The sequence below is a fragment of the Hemicordylus capensis genome, chromosome 2, assembly GCF_027244095.1.
Source record: "Hemicordylus capensis ecotype Gifberg chromosome 2, rHemCap1.1.pri, whole genome shotgun sequence".
NCBI lineage: Eukaryota > Metazoa > Chordata > Lepidosauria > Squamata > Cordylidae > Hemicordylus > Hemicordylus capensis.
Genome location: NC_069658.1, coordinates 190,701,828 through 190,720,956, shown reverse-complemented (window position 1 = coordinate 190,720,956; position 19,129 = coordinate 190,701,828). Strand labels below are relative to the sequence as shown.

Below are 19,129 nucleotides of genomic sequence, written 5' to 3'. Positions count from 1 at the left end.
AGTCATGTGACTTGCCTCAGGGGGGTGGGGGCACCCAAGGTAGTGGGCCCCCCAGACAACTATCTCCCCTTGCCCTATTATAGATATGCCCCTGCTAGAGGTTACTTACTTTTAATACTGGTGTGTCAGCTTTAGGGTGGGTGGGTCAGTTTTTGCCTTAATGCAAGGTTGCCCTCCATTTTCTCTTTTTTATACCGACTGCTCTGTCTGTACTTTTGATACTAGTTTGATCTGTCAATGTTAGCAGAATGCTTATTCCCTGTGCCAGGGATTCCCAACCTGTGTACTCCAGCTGTCAATGAACTACAACTTCCATCATCTCCAGTCACAATAAACTGCAGTTGAGGAAGATGGGAGCTGTAGTACCACAGGTTGGGAACTCCTTCCCTATGCCCTGAAAAGTGTTACCAGCCGATTTCTGCAGATAAGTCTGCTGTTGGGGAGAAGATCATGCCCGATTTTGGGGTGAGCTCCCAACTCTTCAGTTGAATCATCCGCTTCATTGGACTTGGCACAGCTTAGTGCTAAAAAGGTCTCACTCCTAGGAGGAAACAATGCCACTCATGTAATAGACATTGCTCATTAGGACATTCTGCCTGCACTCGGGCAGAGATTAGCCTTCCAGCAAGGCTGTGCAGAGGGGAGCCACTCCTGACTGATGTACAGGAGAGCAGATAATAGGAGGAAAGGATAGGACAGAGGACCATGTAGGACTCTTCAACAAGTAGAAGCTTGTGAAGCACCCAAAGAGCAGGGAAAGTTTTACAAGCTTTCAGACATCAGGCAAATGAGCAGCCTGGCCCACTCTGCTACATGAGCATCGGGGAGATATGCCCCTTGGCAACACTTCAGACTAACTGTAGTATTCTGGTTACATTCACAGTATTCTGTGTAATGCAACATTATGTTGTACTGTATATAGAAATAGCCCCACAGTTCTCCCCCCGCCCCCAACAAAGGGGCAGTGTGGGAGGGAATCTTCCCTATGGTGAAATGAGCAGCTTAGGTTCTTCCTAACTTAGCTTGTGGTGCAAGTATGTTTGTCATTCAAGACACCAAGTGCCAGCTTTTTAAGCAGCAGAGCACCTGTGCCTTTCTCATCTGTACAAGCAGCAAAAATTGAGCAGCTCAATTGTTTCTTAAAGTGTCTGTCTTTAGAGAAAGAGTTCAGCTGCTGCTTTGTAGTTGTCACGCCACCATTCAAAGCAGAGAAGCAACCCCCTACTCCTTATCAGGTGACTCCAAATCAATACATAGCCAGGTCTAATCCTTGTAAAACAAGAGCATTTTGCACATTTATATTCCACAAAAGATACTTTACAAAAGGAACCAAGAATTTACATGCAGCACTGCACCTCTGGTTTGGGAATAGAAGGGCATTTTCCTCTACAGCAATTAGGAATGGTGGGAGGAATCCCTTGAGCAGGTGGGGCACATGCAAAGCTGAATCATCCATGGTCATCAGCTAGACTGTATCCCTAAACATCTGTGCAGCAAGGGTAAAACAAGTGGAACAGATGGGTTTTTTTTAACATTTTTAATTATTGCATATTCCTTGTGCTATATCCGTTTCCCAGCTAATATGGACTGTATACCCAGCCTAATGTCTGCAGTGGACTTCGCCAACCAGACAGACAGCCGCTTGGCCCCGTAGATCTGGAATCTTCCTGAGCTACACAGAGGGACGGCTACAGGTTGAGCTGAGAAGGCAGCTCGTATTGTAACAGATTCTAAGGGAGCTGACACAGAAGGGGAAGCGTTGCCTTTGCATCTTAGCCCTAGGAAGGCCATGCTAAAAAGGCAGTAATACTAGAAGGGCTAGGGCAACCAGCCTTGCTATGGTGATGCGGAAATCCACACTGTTAAAAATAGCAGTGCACACGCACAGAGATGCATGTGCCTCCGCCTTTTTGCTCCACCACTCTTCAAAGTTTGTCCAAACATTTGGGTTTGAAGAACAAGGCAAATAAAATTTGTCCTAACAGGCCACCCATGGTCTGTTAGCCGACAGGGCTATATTTGCTTATTTCACCTGTGGAAGAAGGAAAGCTGGGCCTGTAAGAAGTTCTGGTGCAAACCAGTTCTGAACTGGCTCTTTACCCAATGGAGTATTTAAGGTGCCTCCACAACTGTAACAGAGCAAACATGCTCATTCTTTAGCTCTGACTGAATCATCACTGTATCCCAAACGTGTGGTTATCTGTACTCAAAAATATGACCACCTCTGTCATGAGGCTGCATACTGTTACCACGTTGTGCTACAGATCAAAACTGCTGTCCTCAGTCACTGATCAAGCCACTGGCACAACGTTGTCCCCTGGTTGCCAAGTTTCATCACAGTGCAATTCCCCAGCCACACTGCCGCCACTACAGTTCACCGTCTCTAGCCTCAGTTGGATGGGGCACAGACAACCAAAAATGGCTTTGGATGGCCAGCAAGGAGGAGCCTGAAGCTGCAGCGTTAGAGGGTGGAGTCCATAACTGGATGCCCATTCTGAGGCAGTATCCTATGCTCTGCGGTGCTGGTCTTGGATGAGGCAGGCGAGTACTTTGGAATCCTGTAAAAGGCAAAGCAGAGAATCTTCCGGAAGGTGCTGCGCATCTCATTGTCCCGGTAGGAGTAGACGATTGCGTTAATGAGCGAGTTTATTTCAGCCAGTAACAGGAAATATTTCTCCACTGATAACACATCACAGCTTTCACAGCCAAGGCCATCCAACAGGAGCACCACCTGCCCAGGGGTCCAACAGATAACAAAGGCACCTGAGAACAGAAGAGAAGAATCCATTAAATTCTGAAGGAGTGAGATGCCTGCCTCCAAGCACTTGCATCGTTCTTGGTGTGACTGGCACTTCAGGGTCTGAAGAGGGCTTGTGTGGTAGGGGACAGGCTGCTGCCAACTTTCTTTGCATGCAACAGCGGACTTATGCTAATGATACTTCCTTTGACTAAACTGGCAACAAGGAGGGAGAGCTCCCAAGTAGTATATACAAGATTCCAGCACCCCCCCCCAAAAAAAAGGACACACAGAAGAACACAACCATCTGAAAATGGAGAGAGTTGTAGCTGTCCAGCTTCTTAAGTTTTTTCAACATCTGGACTAGTTGGCAGTCTGGCAAAAACAGGTGCAGGAAACACTCGTTATCTGAGGTTTCACAGATCGTGGTTTAATGTATCTGCAGATAGGTCTTAGACACCCAGTTTCTTATCCGCAGCAAGAAATATAGGCAATTTTCACCTATCTGCAGTTCATGAGTGGCTGGAAATGACTTCTGATGTCATTTCCATTTTGAAGCGCGCGCACACATGCAAACACCCCACAATTTTTAAACCAAAAATAAGAGGATTTGGGGGGCATTCCTGGAGAATAAGGTACTGTGTTTTTCTACCCTTATTTTCTACCCTTATTTCCCTTCCTGCTTTGACATTTTTTAAAGAGTAAGGAACCTAACCGTTCGATTCCAATAGGGGTAAGGTTTCTTTATTCGTAGTTTCCATATTTGCACTTATTGGCAGGAACAGAACACCTGCAAATAAAGACGGCCTCCTGTATTACAGATCCAGGTATTAATACCACAATGCTGATCTTGTAGGCTGGACTGCAGGAGAGTCTCAAACACACTAAACAACTAAGAGTGGACATGGATTGTTTCCAAGATTGCAAATCATGTGGACAGAGAAATTTCCTTCCTTATAACACCAGAACACAGAGTCACCTAGTCAAATTGATTAGTAGTAGATTCAGAACAGGTGAGAGAGAGAGAGAGAGAGAGAGAGAGAGAGAGAGAGAGAGAGAGCACACAACATAAGTACAACAGTGCCTTTAGGGGAATGGTGCACAACTGTAGCTTGTGGGATTCATCATCACATGCCATGGTGATGGCCAATGGCTTCGGGTGCAAGGCGCGTTTCCTTGGAGGGAGGACGTGTTTTCCTGAGCTCCTCCAGTACCATCATTATAACTGCTTTTCTTTCCTTCTTTTAGTCCTTATTTTTATACTATCTATATTATCTTCTTTTAAACATTTTTATATACCTTTTAATGTCTGGGCAGATGTTTTAGCTATTCGTTTTTTTTGCTAATTGTGTTTTACCACTCAAACCTTCATGCACTATGACAAGGAAGAAGAGAGCTCACCTCAGTCCTACAGCTGGCAATGTGGAGGAGGAACGCTGTCCTAAACAATCTCGGATGGATAATATTTTGTCTACTAAAGTAAGTGCCTCCCATATACCAGACAATGGCTTCAAAGGGGTACTAGAAAAATTCATGGACTATATATAGATCTGTTAAAAGCAATTAGCCATGATAATTGAACAGACCCTCTGTATTGAGGGGCAATATATTTCTGAATGACATATTAGGGACAAACGGGAGGGCTACTATCTTCATGCCCTACTTGTGGGCTTCCTGGAGGAATCGAACTAGCCACCATTGGAAACAGGATACTGGACTAAAAAGGACCTTTGGTATGATCCAGCAGGGCTTCTTCAAGTCCACACTCTGCAGCAGTTATTTCCCCAGCCAAACTCTGCAAGACTCAAGTAGCAAGCTCCTGTCTTATGAACTTGAAACCACAGTGGCACACCAAGCAAGGCCTTGACTGAGCTGGTATTTGAACCTAGGCCTACCATCCAACTCTATGGGACGTCACTGGCCCATAGGCTAGGGCTTTTGTGACAAAATCCTGTGGCAAGATCTCACGCTGCTAGAAATTTGAATTCATGTCATACTATTTACCCTGAACAACTAAGTTCAATATCTGGTGCCTGATTCAGACAGGGTGAATCGTTTTCAGGACTGGTGGGTGGGGAAAGACGGAAGGGAACATACAGTTCTCCAATCAGTTGTGCACAGTGACATCACAACCTCTTCTCCTCTTTAGAGCAGTTTTGCAACAATCCAAAAACTTGACTTCTAAGTGAACTTTTGCCCCAGGGCACAGTCTGAAAGTACACACTGTAGCCACCTTGCTAAAACTAAGCAAGTCTGGGCCTGAATGAGAGATCCATGCTGCCTTGAGTTCCATGTCGGGTTGCCAGCTCCGACTCAAGCAGTTCCTGAAGATCCCCACCCCACCCCCACAATATTTTTCACAACCATTAAAGTCTGCAGATTGCTTTCAATAATTATCTGGAGACTTCAGGCCAATCCTAGCTGGCAGTCCTAGCTCCATCAGGAAAAGTGGGAAATAAGAGGCATGTAGCTATGTGGGGAGGGAATAAGGGAGCAAGATTTTTGGGTTTCCGTAAGCCCCCCCACCCAATTATTTAAAGCACTGTCCCAGAAGCCAGGCTCACCCTGCAGGAGTGATTGGGTTGTCTCTTGTTTCTTATACATGTGTGCCCTCACCCACATTCTCAGAAGTTAACAAGCAGAGAATGCACAGTGGTTAGCCTAGACATAGCCAAAAAGGAGCAAGACCTACATCTTATATAGACATTGAGATTACATGAGGCAAAAGGCAAGTTAAGCCCCTATTATCTATCTTGGTTCCCAAGTCTTCTGAACTCCCAAAATTTATCAACTCTTTCTTAAAAACATCACAACCATCAGTTATCTCTCATAAACACAGATGAATGTTTTCGTGAACCACCCCTACCCGTTCCTGGTGACTCTTGAGATTCAAACCCATCTAGACAGGCTCAAATGTTGGGCCAGAGCCAACAATTAAATTCAACTGACACGAATGTAAAGTCCTCCATTTAGGTTTGTACAAGTATAAGATGAGGGAAGCTGGCTTGCAGCAATGCCCATGAAGAGGATCTAGGTGTCTTAGTGGACAATAAATTGAACAGGAGCCAGCCATGTGATGCAGCTGCTAAAAAGGCAAGTGCAATCTTAGGCTGCATTAATGGAGGCATCGTGTCTGGATCATGAGAAGTAATAATTCCACTCTATTCTGTGCTGGTCAGACCCCGCTTAGAAAACTATATCCAGTTCTAGGCACCTCACTTTAAGGAGGACATTGATAAACTGGAATGGGTTCAGAGGAGGGTAACCAAGATGGAGTGAGGACTGGAAACCAAGTCCTATGAGGAATGATCAAAGGAGCTGGCTACGTTTAGCCTGCAGAAGAAAATACTAAGGGGAGATGTGATGGTTATTTTCAAATATCTGAAGGGCTGTCACAGGAGGAGTGGAGTCATTCTCTATTGCTCCCTAGGGCAGGACCAATGTTTTGAAGTGACAAGGAAGCAGATTCAAGCTAGACATCAGGAGGAGTTTCCTAACTGTGAGAGCTACTTGACAGTGCGACAGCGTGTGGTGAGCTCTCCTTCTCTAGAGGTTTTTCAAACTGTGGCTGGATAGCCATCTGTCGGGGAGCTCTAGAAGTTTCCTGCACTGAGCAGGGACAGGGAGTTGAACTAAAGGCCTCCAAGGTCTCTTCCAACTCTAATTCTTCAATTCCGGCCAAATCTAGGTTTATTACTTGGCCTCACCCTGTTCTTAGCTGGAGTTCATTACCAAAAGGTTGGATATTTGTTTCCTCTAAAGCGGCCGTCCAACTCCCTGAAGCCTCCCCTACCACCCCAACAGCCTCCATTTACCAAAGGAACAAATTCAAGGCTTATGTTTTCAAAGATGCCGAGCAGCTAGTGAATGTTCAGGATAACACAGTGCACTGGAGCCAAGTCTTTGGCCATCTGACCTTGAGCTTTTCTGAAATTCTGGCCAGGCCAGAGACAGGAGGATGCAGCTGCTACAGAGATCAGGTATGTGCATGCAAGGTCAAGGGCGTGCAAGCCCCATCTATAACGGATTGGATGAAGAGCCCTTCTACAACTTGGCACAAAGCTGATGCTCTCTTCTTGTGAGTCTAGTGAAGTCAGTACACACGCACACGCCCCACACACAATGTGCTACAAGCAACATTGTAATTCTCATCTCCAGATAAGATGGACATTATCTCCAGACCCTGGACTGGAGAGGAGAATGTTAATATTCAAACTGAGCCCACCCTTCTGCCTGTCTGTCCCTCCCCTTCACTCTTTCTCACACACTCCTCAGGAGCACTTACCTTTCCTTGGATTAGTCAAGCAGATCTTTAATAATTCTTTTAGTATAAGTTGTTACAAAGCCACGAGTGGAAAATGCCACCCACCCACCCACCTCCCATCCTAGAAGAGCCATTCTCCTTTCTTTCGCACACTGGAGGAAATGCCTCTTCTAAGAAGAGGCCTGTTCACACATTCAAGAATAGGGTAGGAGAAGCCTCTTATCCTAGTAAGGGAGCTGTGTGCACACCTGATATTTGATCATCTGTCAGTTAAACACAAGGGTCAGGCAAGCTGTCTGGGCCCATGAGCTAAGCGACAGCTGGGGCAGAGGACTTTTTGCCCCACGTCATTCAGCTGCTGGGTAGGAAGGCACCCTCTGACCCAGATGCTGCTCAGCAACACCATCATGGACAGCGCCCCTGACCTTGCTTTTAACTAACAAGACAATCAAATATCGGGAACGCGCACAGCTCCCAAGCAAGATTGTGTGAATGAGCCTAATGTGTGGTGCCGAAGGACAGCATCTAAAAATAAGAAACCTTCCCCCCCCCGTTCAGAATTGTTTCCTTCATATGCAAACTAATGGAAGTTTAAACAGCCGAATGAAGGCATTTTAGTCAATTGTACATGTTTCAACTGAGGCCTTAAGCCTTATAAACAAATTAAGTGGGTCTGAAGTAGGTATGCATTCCAAAGACACAAATCCCTTCTCCTTTCTGAAAAGACGACTATCCTATTTTGATACGATTGCCATCGTTACTATGAGGCGGAGAACCAAGTGTTATCTCAATATACACTTTTTGTGCAGTTTAACCTTGAATATACCTGATGATGGCAGAACACTCTAGAAGTACTGTGCCTCTTGATAGCAGTTGGGGCATAGGTGGCCCCTCAGGTGTGGGGCAAGAACTGTCACCCCACCACCTCAAGCACGCCCCCTCCTCCAGATGAGAGGGTCATCATATTGTCCACCTCAGATAGCAAAATATCTCAAACAGCCACTTAGTTCCGGGGAGACAAACAGAAAGGAAGGGCTTTTGCCTTTATGCCCTGCTATGGAATTTCCAGAAGTATCTAGGTGCTGATTGTTGGAAACCAGATGCTGAGAGAGATCAACTCTTAATCTGATCCAGCAGGGCAATGCTTATGTGATGATGAGCCCAGGTAATTTCTCCCCCTTTTCCAGAAATCATCAACATGACTAGGCCATGGCTAGAGGTGGCAGCACAGCAGCAACAGATATGAAAGCAGAAGAGCCCAAGATCTGCTCCAGATCCTGAGAACTGGGTGCAAAACAAGAACTATGGATAAAGGAAAGTACTAAGCTCTCATATTTTAGCTCCTGGAAATCGCTCTGTTGCGAAGGGCATTCTCAAGGATTCTTGATAATTATTCAAGGGTCTGATCAAGGATTAATCAGATTCTTAGAATTCTGTGGAAGCTATTCAACTTCTGCTGAAGATGGATCGCTTGACTATTAATGCCATAGGTTTGAGTAAACACTCATGGAATGTACTCTATGGAAACAAATAGACCCCCAAGGCAGCTAGGACTGATACAAGACACAGAGTATATACCTACAAGCTCCAGGAGATGGACTCTCTCACTGGTAGTACATCTCTCTAACTGGCTGAGAGAAATCCAAATTAAGCTGCAATAAAGATTTCCACCCTGCCGCCCCCCCCCACCATTTTGCTCCTATACCTTCAACAGTAGCTTGATGTGCAGAAATGCTATACACAGCATGCAGATAAATATTATCACCTGTTAATGTCTGAACATCAAGCTGCTGTTAAAAGGCACAGGAGAAAAGCCCAAGGAAAACAACAGCAACCCTCATGTAGCCTCATCTTGGGCTTTTCTCAGCCCAACAGTGTTATGTTCTCTTCATGAACAAGTCTCTCCTCCTGAAGTTTGAAGGGCAGACAAGGTTTTCTTCTGATTAGTTGGTAACCTTATTTTTCTAGTTTGATCCTGCCAACAAAGCTTACAAGTCAGATCAACACAACATTCAGTTCCTATATACATAACAGGGGAAAACAATCCATAATTATAATTTCAGTATAAAAACCTTTCAGGTGAAGCCAGCAGTTAAGTTGCCTTACAAATTAATTCATGCACCAACATCTGTGAAACTGCAAGTTAAGGCAGTACAACTTATACACTACATAAGTAGTTAAACACACCACTCCAAACACACTCCCTGGAGACAGCAGAAGCAGAGGAAAGCACCCTCTGGGAGAGACCAGAGGGCTGAGAGGTAGAATATGCAAACACACAAATGTACAATTACTACTGCAATCCATTGTAAATTGCCTTGAGGACCATTAAGTCAAAAAGTATACACACACAGGCTTTCCGAACAGTTTAGCCTCCTTGCACCCAAACTTTCACCACAATCCAATCCTTAGCATAGAGATAACAGTGGAACTACAGTTTGTGGTATGTCAATTAAATAATTTATATTATTGTTAATACCCTTTAATTCTGGGAACTAACCTCATCTAAAGCTTAAGTTGTAGAGTTCAGTCTTGTCCAGGCTTAAAACAAAAGTAAAGCCAGCACACGAACAGAATTTCTGTTCTCCTCTCCTCTATAAATGCTAACAATTTAATTCATTTCTCAGAGCCAAGCTTCTTCATATTTATGAATAAATACATCTTTTTCTCACTTATCTCCTCATAATGATAGACACTTGCCCATTGCTTCTCCATGAGGCTTCTATGCGGCTGTGCACCTTCCGTCTATCAATGTTCCCTGCCCTCTCCCCAACAATATATTAGACTCTCACTAACAACATCTCTCTCTTATCCCAAACAAAAGTCTATAGCAGGGGTCAGAAACCAGTGGTGAGCCACGTCTTCATGCACAAAGGAAAACTATGAACTGGAACCTTAGTCAAAACCCAAGATACAAAAACAAACATGTAGAAAGGGATCTGTATTGATTCTCCAAAATGATCAATGTACCATATACCTGAGTTTTCCGGATAGCAACTCATTTAAATACTTTATCAAACATATTAGAAAAAAAATTATGTGAATGGACAAACTCAAAGAGAGAGGATTGCTGAAGCAAAAAGTGACACATGGGTCTACACAGTTCCAAGACAGATATAGAGCTGGATTCCTCAGCTTAATGATAAAATTACAGTCGTACCTTGTCAACCGCGGTTTTCCCCAATTGTGGATTTGAGTATTTGCAACTGGGAAATTGTGATCGCCCTCACCAACTGTGACCTGAATATCTGCAGTTTGCCGAGTTTTTAAAAAACTGTTTCTTGGAGGGAATTTTCTGCGTTTTACTTTGTTTTTCAGTTGTTTCACGACTGATTCCCCTAGCCCCATTTTCAATTATTCCCTATTGCTTCCCAACCGCCAACTGTGAGGGTTTCCTGGAACGGAACCCTCACGCTTGGCAAGGCACAGTATATCTAAGAGAGAAATAATTTAATCTTTAGAAACACGTTTTCAAACTTATCTCCAACTCCCACCACAATCCAATAAAGCTTAATTGTTTACCAAGACCAACCAAATCATTCTTGTGAAATTCTCACTAGGAACTCTTTGGCTCTGAATGCAGACAGTCATACAACCATAAGGCTTAATTTAATTACTTGTTTCTCTCTCTTTTAAATCTAATTGTAATCATTAAACTGATGCATGCAGCTTTGGAACTATGGACCCATGTGGGTAATGTTTTGGCCTACTTTCCTTAAGGAACGTTCATGAGATCACCCAGCTTTCTATGTGTGTCCCCCTATCAACTTCACAATGCCTGGACCAATTTGAACCAGATTTGGTACAGTTGCAGGGAGACCTCCAAGGGATAGTATGTAATGATGTCATTCACCCCAGTTCAAGATGGTGGGCACATGAACATATAGCAATCATGAATTAAGACTATAGTGAAAGTAGGCAGATAAGTTCTTACCAGAACTTATTGTATATGCATTTATTGGCCATTCTTTGTATTTGCAGTTGTTTGTAGTATCAGTACAGATTCCTTTTTACATGTTTGTATCTTGGTGTTGTATTGAGGTCCTAATTTGTGGTTTACCTTTTGTCTTTTTGGAACCTTCTCCTTTGCGGTTGAAGTCTTCAGGGGCAACTCAAGGAGAGGTGCCGCTCAAAGTGAAGCTGAGATCCCCACCTCACTAGCACCTGCCCATACCCTGCATCAAGCAGGCAGAGAGTCCACTTCACTCCCCATATCATTGGCCAAACCTGGCTGGAAGTCTCAAGCTCTCTTTGAGAGGTTTGTATATTTATACAAAGCCTGCAAGGTAGACCAACGAGTATCCCTGCTTTTATGATGTCCACTGTTTGACCAATATTTCAATAACTATACAACATTATCATCTCCAAATCTCTTCGATTGGGGGGTGGGGAGGTGCTGAAGCTGAGCGAGTGGCTCACAACCGTGGAATGCAGTCCAATTATCATAGAATGGATATGAAGTTAATCCTTTGGAGAACACATCACACAGAGATTATTCAAATAAGTGAATAAAGCCACAGACTACGATTGAAGTCACAACATGGATTGTAAGTCGAATGCTTGAGCATATTAAAATAATGCAGTTTATAGATTGGAAACAGAGGCAAAGAGAGGCAAAAATGACCTTTTAAATAGGAAAGCAAAAGTACAGGGAGAAGGAGGGAGAGGGAGGGAGAGAGGGAGAGAGAGAGAGAGAGAGAGAGAGAATTCCTGTTTCTCCCTACTCTGCTTACTATGTCACACAGAAGAAGGAGCAGCAGCCTTCCTTAGCCCTAACAAACAAGAAGGGAATACAGCCTCCTGCCACCCCACCTCTAAGAGAACTTGCCAGGGTGACTATTTTTCTGCTGGGGAGGAGTCTTCACTCAGGAACAATTCACTTGGCCAATCAGTAATTTATTGGGACTTTTGCTCCACCTGTTTTTGGCAAATATATGTTGCAATATATTTGCCCAGGCATCCACAAATCCACTTTCCAGCAGCAAGTGCCCCCAGCCCTCTGGTGAACAGGACACCTAGCACTAGACAGATTGCCTCCGCAGAGGTCTCATTTTTGGTGCTGTTTTTGAGAAGGTAAGAAACAGAAGAAATTCCTTTTGAGCAGGAGGAGAAGGTTCCCACTGTTTCCTTCCCTCTTCATATCCCAGTGCAAATGAGACAAGATCTGCTTCTTCTCCAAGCCCTCTGCCAGTGTTCCAGAAAGGATTTAAGGAAAGAGAGTGGGTTGGTGGCAGGCACAAACAATAGCTGGTTAATTAACGAGTCCTACATTTGTGGATCCCTGTATTTGCCCACAAATGCATTGGAATTCAGCAAGTTGTTTTAAACCCCCAATATCTTCCAAAAAAGAAGAAGAAGAAGAAGAAGAATTAAACAACTGATTTTCACCAGGCCAGTGGAAGGGGCAGACCTCTGCAATTGGCTTGAATTCTTGACATAATCTAAACAGTAAGACATGAAAGTAGGTTTTAGTTTGGCACCAAAAAAAAAGTGGTCGCAGAGGGGACACACTTAAATGTGTCTTTTAAACTGTCTTTAGTCAGCTTTCAGTGGATTTGTCTGGAAACTGGCTACATTATACTTTTCCTGAGGTAGTCTGGGTGCCAAGTTACACACTGATTGCTTTCATGTTATAATAGTGTCCGAACATTGGGAAAAGGTTACACCTTAACTCAGGACAGCAATATCACAATTTCTCGGTAACTAACAACAGCCATTCTATAGTACCTCTCCAGAATCCCACGTCTCTCTTCCTTTGACTCCTTTTTCCAGAGAAGTATTTGGTTTGGGCCTAATCCTTTAGTTCTCATCCTCAGCTGAGCATGAAGCTCAAGTGCAAGCAGCTGCATTTGTAATTTCTCCCACTGTCAGCCTTTAAATTGCAGTTTCCTGGGGTAATTTGTGCTTTTGCTTACATTGCACTGTAAACCAAACAATTGACATGCCATAGATCCGATGTGCATTGGTTCTAAATTATAGAGGGAAGAGTACATAAACCAACTATGATCTAAACTCGCTGTTCTCAAGGATTAATGTGCTGTGCCTAATTTTGCTCTCAGTTTACTAAAGCTCACATAAACATTGTTCAATAAAATAAATATCTGTTCCTATGCTATAGCAGAATGATCCAGGATTCCACTTGAGGAAGTTCCTTTCCCCTCTGGCCTCGGGATACATTCCTCACATCATCCTCTGGTCACACGTCCACACGTGCCTATGCAGAGCCAAGATTGCTCATCAGCACTGAAGGCAGCCTAATTACATTTCTCTTGGCTCTCACTAAGCCCTCTGGGAATGAAACTTTAGCAGACTTATCTGGAGCAACCCTGTTAGGATATGGCTCGATTCCACACTGTCTCCGTTAAGGGAGAGCAATTTCCTGCTGCTTCCCTCAGGCAAAGCAACACAGTCCCCAACAGCAGCCAAAGCTCAGCCCCTTTGGGATGAATCATAGTAGGTAGCTCTCCTGCTCATCTTGTTCAGAAGCATCCAACACCATGCATGCTTCCGAGCAACTTCATACATTTTGAAGGGATCATACCCTAGTAGCAAGTCACATGCTTTGTACACAGAAGGCCCCACGTTCAGCCCCCATCATCTCCAGTGGAGATCAGGTAGCAGGGCTGGAGAAAGTCTTTCTCCTCTCACCCAAGACCTTGGAGTTCTGCTGCCAATCACAGAGTGGACAGTGCAGGGTGGGATGGACTGGTTGGTGGTGGTGTGGACTATTGGCCAGCCATTTCCTTTGTAGAGGATATTCCTGGCTCCCCTCCACCCCGTCCCTTTAGCCCAGCTAAAACACATGTGGGCAGGCAAGGAATAAAGCTCTGTGGGGACTAGTAAATAACGTGGCTTTATTTGCCGGGGTACTGCACCTTCCTCAGTAACCACAGTTGTGAACAATTATGAACTCTGAGTATAGAAAGACAGCATGAAGATGAATGGCAATAGATCAGAGGTTGCCATCATTTGTATTTAGGAGTTTACAGTACTCTCCAAAACAGTGGTTGGGGGTTTAGAAGTGTATTGTTAAGGCAACTCAGTTGTCAGGCTTTGTAATGGAATCAATACCATCTAGCACAGGCCTGCTCAACTTTGGCCCTCTTGCAAATGTTGGCCTACAACTCCCATACTCCTTGGCTATTGGCTACTATGGCTGAGGGTTATGGGAGCTGTAGTCCAAAAACAGCGGCGGCGGGGGGGAGTTAAGCAGGTCTGATCTAGCAGCATTGACTCCACCATTTATGGACCATTTGGGAATAACCTGGACTATTACATATAGAACTCAATAGGAAATGCAGCATTCCAAGTCTGGAATTTCTCTCCCCATCCCATGCAGCTATTGAAAGCAGTTTGTTTTTTTGTGAGTAAGGCAAACACTTTCCTTGATTAATTCATATTTATTAATTTATATTTTTATATCCCAGATATAAATTTTTATATCCCATTTTATATCTTCCTCCAAGGAGCCCAGAGCAGTGTACTACATACTTAAGTTTCTCTTCACAACAACCCTGTGAAGTAGGTTAGGCTGAGAGAGAAGTGACTGGCCCAGAGTCACATCCAGCTAGTATCATGGCTGAATGGGGATTTGAACTTGGGTCTCCCCGGTCCTAGTCCAGCACTCTAACTACTATACCACACTGGCTCAATTAAGATTAGGTAGGGCACTCAGGGCCATATTAAGTTGCTTTGCAGAAAGAAGTATTTATTTATATAGTGCTTTAGAGCATCCAGAGTGTTTCATAAATGGAGAGTTTTCACATTGGAGGAAGTAAGAAGTAGGGTCCCCCAGGGATCTGTACTCGGAATGGTGCTTTTTAATTTATTTATAAATGATCTAGAAGTATGGGTAAGCTGCGGGGTGGCCAAATTTGCAGATGATACCAAACTCTTTCAGGTAGTGAAATCCAAAACGGATTGTAAGGAGCTCCAAAAGGATCTCTCAAAATTGGGTGAGTGGGCAACAAAATGGCAAATGCGGTTCAATGTTGGCAAGTGTAGAGTGTTGCACATTAGGACAAAAAACCCCAAATTCAAGTATATGCTGATAGGATCAGAAGTGTTGGTGACTGACCAGGAGAGGGATCTTGGGGTTGTGGTGGACAGCTCATTGAAAGTGTCGACTCAATGTGCGGCAGCTGTGAAAAAGGCCAATTCCATGCTAAGGATCATTAGGAAGGGGACTGAAAATAAAACAGCTAATATTATAATGCCCTTATACAAAACTATGGTGCAGCCACACTTGGAGTACTGCGTACAATTCTGGTCACCACATCTAAAAAAGGACATTGTAGAACTGGAAAAGGTGCAGAAGAGGGCAACTAAGATGATCAGGGGCCTAGAGCACCTTCCTTATGAGGCAAGGCTACAACACCTGGAGCTTTTTAGTTTAGAAAAAAAGACGACTGCGGGAAGACATGATAGAGGTCTAATTTTTTCTCTCTCACACATAACACTAGAACCAGGGGTCATCCCATGAAACTAATTGCCAGGAAATTTAGAACTAACAAATGGAAGTACTTTTTCATATAACGCATAATCAATTTGTGGAATTCTCTGCCATGAGGTGTGGTGACAGCCATCAACCTGAATGGCTTTGAAAGGGGTTTGGATACAATCATGGAGGAGAGGTCTATCAATGGCTACTAGTCGGAGGGCTATAGGCCACCTCTAGCCTCAGAGGCAGGATGCCTCTGAATATCAGTTGCAGGGGAGTAACAGCAGGAGAGGGGGCATACCCTTAACTCCTACCTGTAGGCTTCCAGTGGCATCTGGTGGGCCACTGTGTGAAACAGGATGCTGGACTAGATGGGCCTTGGGCCTCATCCAGCAGGGCTGTTCTTATGTTCATATACATTATTTGGTATATTCCCAAATGGTAAGTCATTATCATCCCCATATTGAAAATTGGGAGTGGGGAAGGGGACGGCCCTGGATTTCTTGTTTACAGCCACTCATTACATTTATGGCAGCAACTAGATTCAAACTGGGGATTTCCCCGTTCCTATCTTATGGGTCCTCAGCTGGCCATCGCTGGTTTATACCCATAAATTTATGCCAAGATTGTGACCATCAAACCAAGTTAATCACTTTTAAGAGTGTGCTATCCACAAAGCTGCCATCTTCACCAACCAACAACTACACTTGTCCACTAACAATTGAGAGGATACCAGTATTTTCTTTTTTAGAAGAAGGCATGGGTATATATCTTATGCCCCACCCCCCAAAAAACCCCTCTGCTTAATGGGAGACTGGAGCTCCAAGGCCATGAATACTTACTCAGGATAATAATGACTGTCTTGATGAGGTTGATCATTGTCTCTTTGTAGCGTGGGTGGAAGTTGGTGTGCTTGGACATCCGTGCCATTTTCCTCTTGACATAGATGAAGATGTGAGTGTATACAACCACCATGACAAGGAACATGAAGAGATTGGAGAGAGCCCAGAAGGTCAAATAGCTGCGGCTGTAGAGGGGTGCCATTTTGGAGCAATTGTTAAGGTTACACAGACAGTGCCAACCATAGGAGGGGATGAGGCCCAGCAGCAGGGCTGTGATCCAGATGCAGCAGATAAGGATCATCACTCGCTGATTGGACATCTTGCTGTGGAGCTGCATGGTGAACACTGTCTGGTGCCGCTCCACTGCAATGGCCAAGAGGTTGACCACTGAGGCAGTCAAGCTGGTGTCCAAGAGGCTCTGCCTGATAAACCAGGTCTTGAGAGAGAGCTGGGCAGTCCTGGGTCCCGTATGAAACATCAGGAACATGTATGCAATGCCGGCAAAGAGATCAGCAGCTGCCAGATTCCCCAGCAGGTAATAGATAGGGTAGTGGAAGCGCTTGTTGATAATAATGGCAGTGATGACCAGCAAGTTGGTGAGAAGGACGATGATGCTGACCGTCAAGCCAAGCCCTACCACCAAGGAATCCTTGGGTCGCCATATGAGGGATAGTTCCTTCCCACTCCGGTTGTAGAAGAACGCGATTGTCTCATTGTAATAACAGTGGCTCATCTTGTCAAGCAGTTGATCCCTGGGTGGAAAAGGGAAAACAAGAAGAAAGTAAAGTCTTTTGCTCAGCCTACTTTCAGACTTCAGGAAGAGGACAGGGAGGCCAAACTAGTTCTCACCACCTTTCCTGCCTGGATTGTTCTCCAACTTCTTGTGCTCATTCCAGACCAAAACAAGTCCAGTCACTCATACATTCCTGTGATGCTATCGTCACCACATAGCCCGACTGGCAAAAAGATATACAGGTCTTCTCTTAGTACTGTCATGCTTCTACCAAAGATCACGGCATCAGCATGGTGAACAGTCAGGATTCCAGCTGGGTCTCAACTTCTTGTATAGTTTCCCCATGATGCATACAGCCCATGTGGTGCTCTGACTTACTAGCAGATCTTGTTTACAGAAAAACTTACTGGTTTGTTTGTTTGTTTGATAAAAACTTTGTCCTGTGAATAAGAGGAAACAGGCAATGTCATCATAGATGAACTACAGAGGGATTGGGGGAAAGGGAGAAATTTCCCTTCATCAGGGAGATGTTAAAACTATCTAGGCAGGAATCTGTTTCTAGTGTAAACTCAACCACAGTAGCTGCCTTTAATCTGCTTAGACCTGGGACACACCTTTGAACACCAGCCTACAAGACAGCAGTCTTGTTCATTGTTTATGGCATACATCATTCCTTTTCCACTTGCACTGCTCAACTTTCATTTTGAAAGGAGAATAAAAAACACGAGTGGATGTCAGCAGCATGGCCATCTTAGGCAAAGTGGGTATCTGGTCTCGGGGGGCCCTGTGGCAAAACCCTGAGGGATCCACCCCATGGCATGCTGCCCTTGCCTCTTGATGGCATGGGTCCACATATGGGTCCATGCTACCCCTCCCCATGATGCCTGAGTACTGGGCAGACAGACATGTGTCCTCTTTCATGCCACTATCCATGGCTACCGTGGCAGTGCTGAAGGAGGACTCTTACGAATCCACTGTCTGGTTAACAGATGATGCCCAACCAAAACATACACACTAAAAACTCAGTTGGTAAGGGGTGGGTGCAAGTCCTCTTTCAGCTTCTTCGCTCTGCAGTAGCATAAAGGAGGACTGACATCAGCTACTGTACTGGTGCTGTTCCTCAAAAGCTGCCAAGTAAGCCTCACCATTGGGCCCTGGCTTACTGAGTGGTAGTGGGGAGCAGCAGCAAATCCTCCAGGACTTCAGGGGTTGAATGGGCATATGTGGGTCCTTGATCTGTGTTTGACCTGCCTGGCCAACCATTAGCCAATGACGCAACCCATGATCGTAGATCTGAGTACAACCCACCAACTGAACGGCCTGCATCTTTGAGAGAAGCCACATGCACTTCCTGTCTTTGGCTTTTACAGACGCCTGTTTAGTCACTGAAGCTGTTCACACATAGGAAAAAGTCTGGTTGTCACAGACAGCAGCCTCCATTTCCGTTTCAGATAAACTCTATCAAGCTCAACTTGGTGAATGAGAAGCATGGAATAAAATGAGGTCTACACACTATCGTAGCTCCACCTCATGAAGACAACTTTAAATTTTTAAAAAATGGTTTTGTAGCTCAGACTATACAAATTTATACCTTTAGCTCAGCAAGTTCCTAATTCAAGCCCTGATTGTAAGGAAACAAAAAAGAACAAACTCATGCAAAAGTGCATGCATCAGGGGTTCACAAACCTGGCTCCTCAAATGCTGTCAGACTATGATTCCCATCATCCCCAGCCTCATGTTTGAAAACTTATCATATAAGTTTTATTATTATATAAGTATAATAATATAATAATATAAATTATATAAGTTTTGCCTTATATTTTATATCTTTTAAATCTCATCCATAGAACATAGAACTGGTAACCCCAGTTTATCTTCCGTTTGTCCTGCAGTAGTTTTCCCTTTGAGGCACAAACATTTTGACTCTTGAAACAACCAGCCCAGGTATATTGTTCCCCTTTCATTAAAAAAAAAAATCTGGGGCTTTAAAGCTGCCACCAGGGAGGAAGTAATCTCATTATGGAAGGGGTTTAGGGCCAATAAATATGGCACTGTACATCATTCAGTATCTGTTATAGGTAGCTATTTTAGGACTGGAATCCTGTGTACATTT

The 19,129-nt window shown here is 44.3% G+C and overlaps 1 protein-coding gene across 9 annotated transcripts in view; it reads right to left on the bottom strand.

Annotated features, from left to right (window-relative positions):
- Positions 1-1,267: 1,267 nt before the first annotated feature.
- LPAR2 (lysophosphatidic acid receptor 2) overlaps positions 1,268-19,129 on the bottom strand; it is a 45,182-nt gene continuing 27,320 nt past the window's right edge. For 6 of the 9 annotated variants that reach the window (XM_053295315.1, XM_053295319.1, XM_053295314.1 and 3 more), the window contains exons 2-3: positions 16,284-17,035; positions 1,268-2,763 (exon numbers count right to left, since the gene is read on the bottom strand). In XM_053295315.1, the coding sequence (XP_053151290.1) occupies positions 2,462-2,763; positions 16,284-17,016 (1,035 nt within the window). In that variant the 5' untranslated portion in view covers positions 17,017-17,035 and the 3' untranslated portion in view covers positions 1,268-2,461. Of the gene's footprint in view, positions 2,764-16,283; positions 17,036-17,132; positions 17,457-19,129 lie in introns of all 9 variants that reach the window. The other 3 variants (XM_053295317.1, XM_053295316.1, XM_053295318.1) reach the window with 2 other exon arrangements.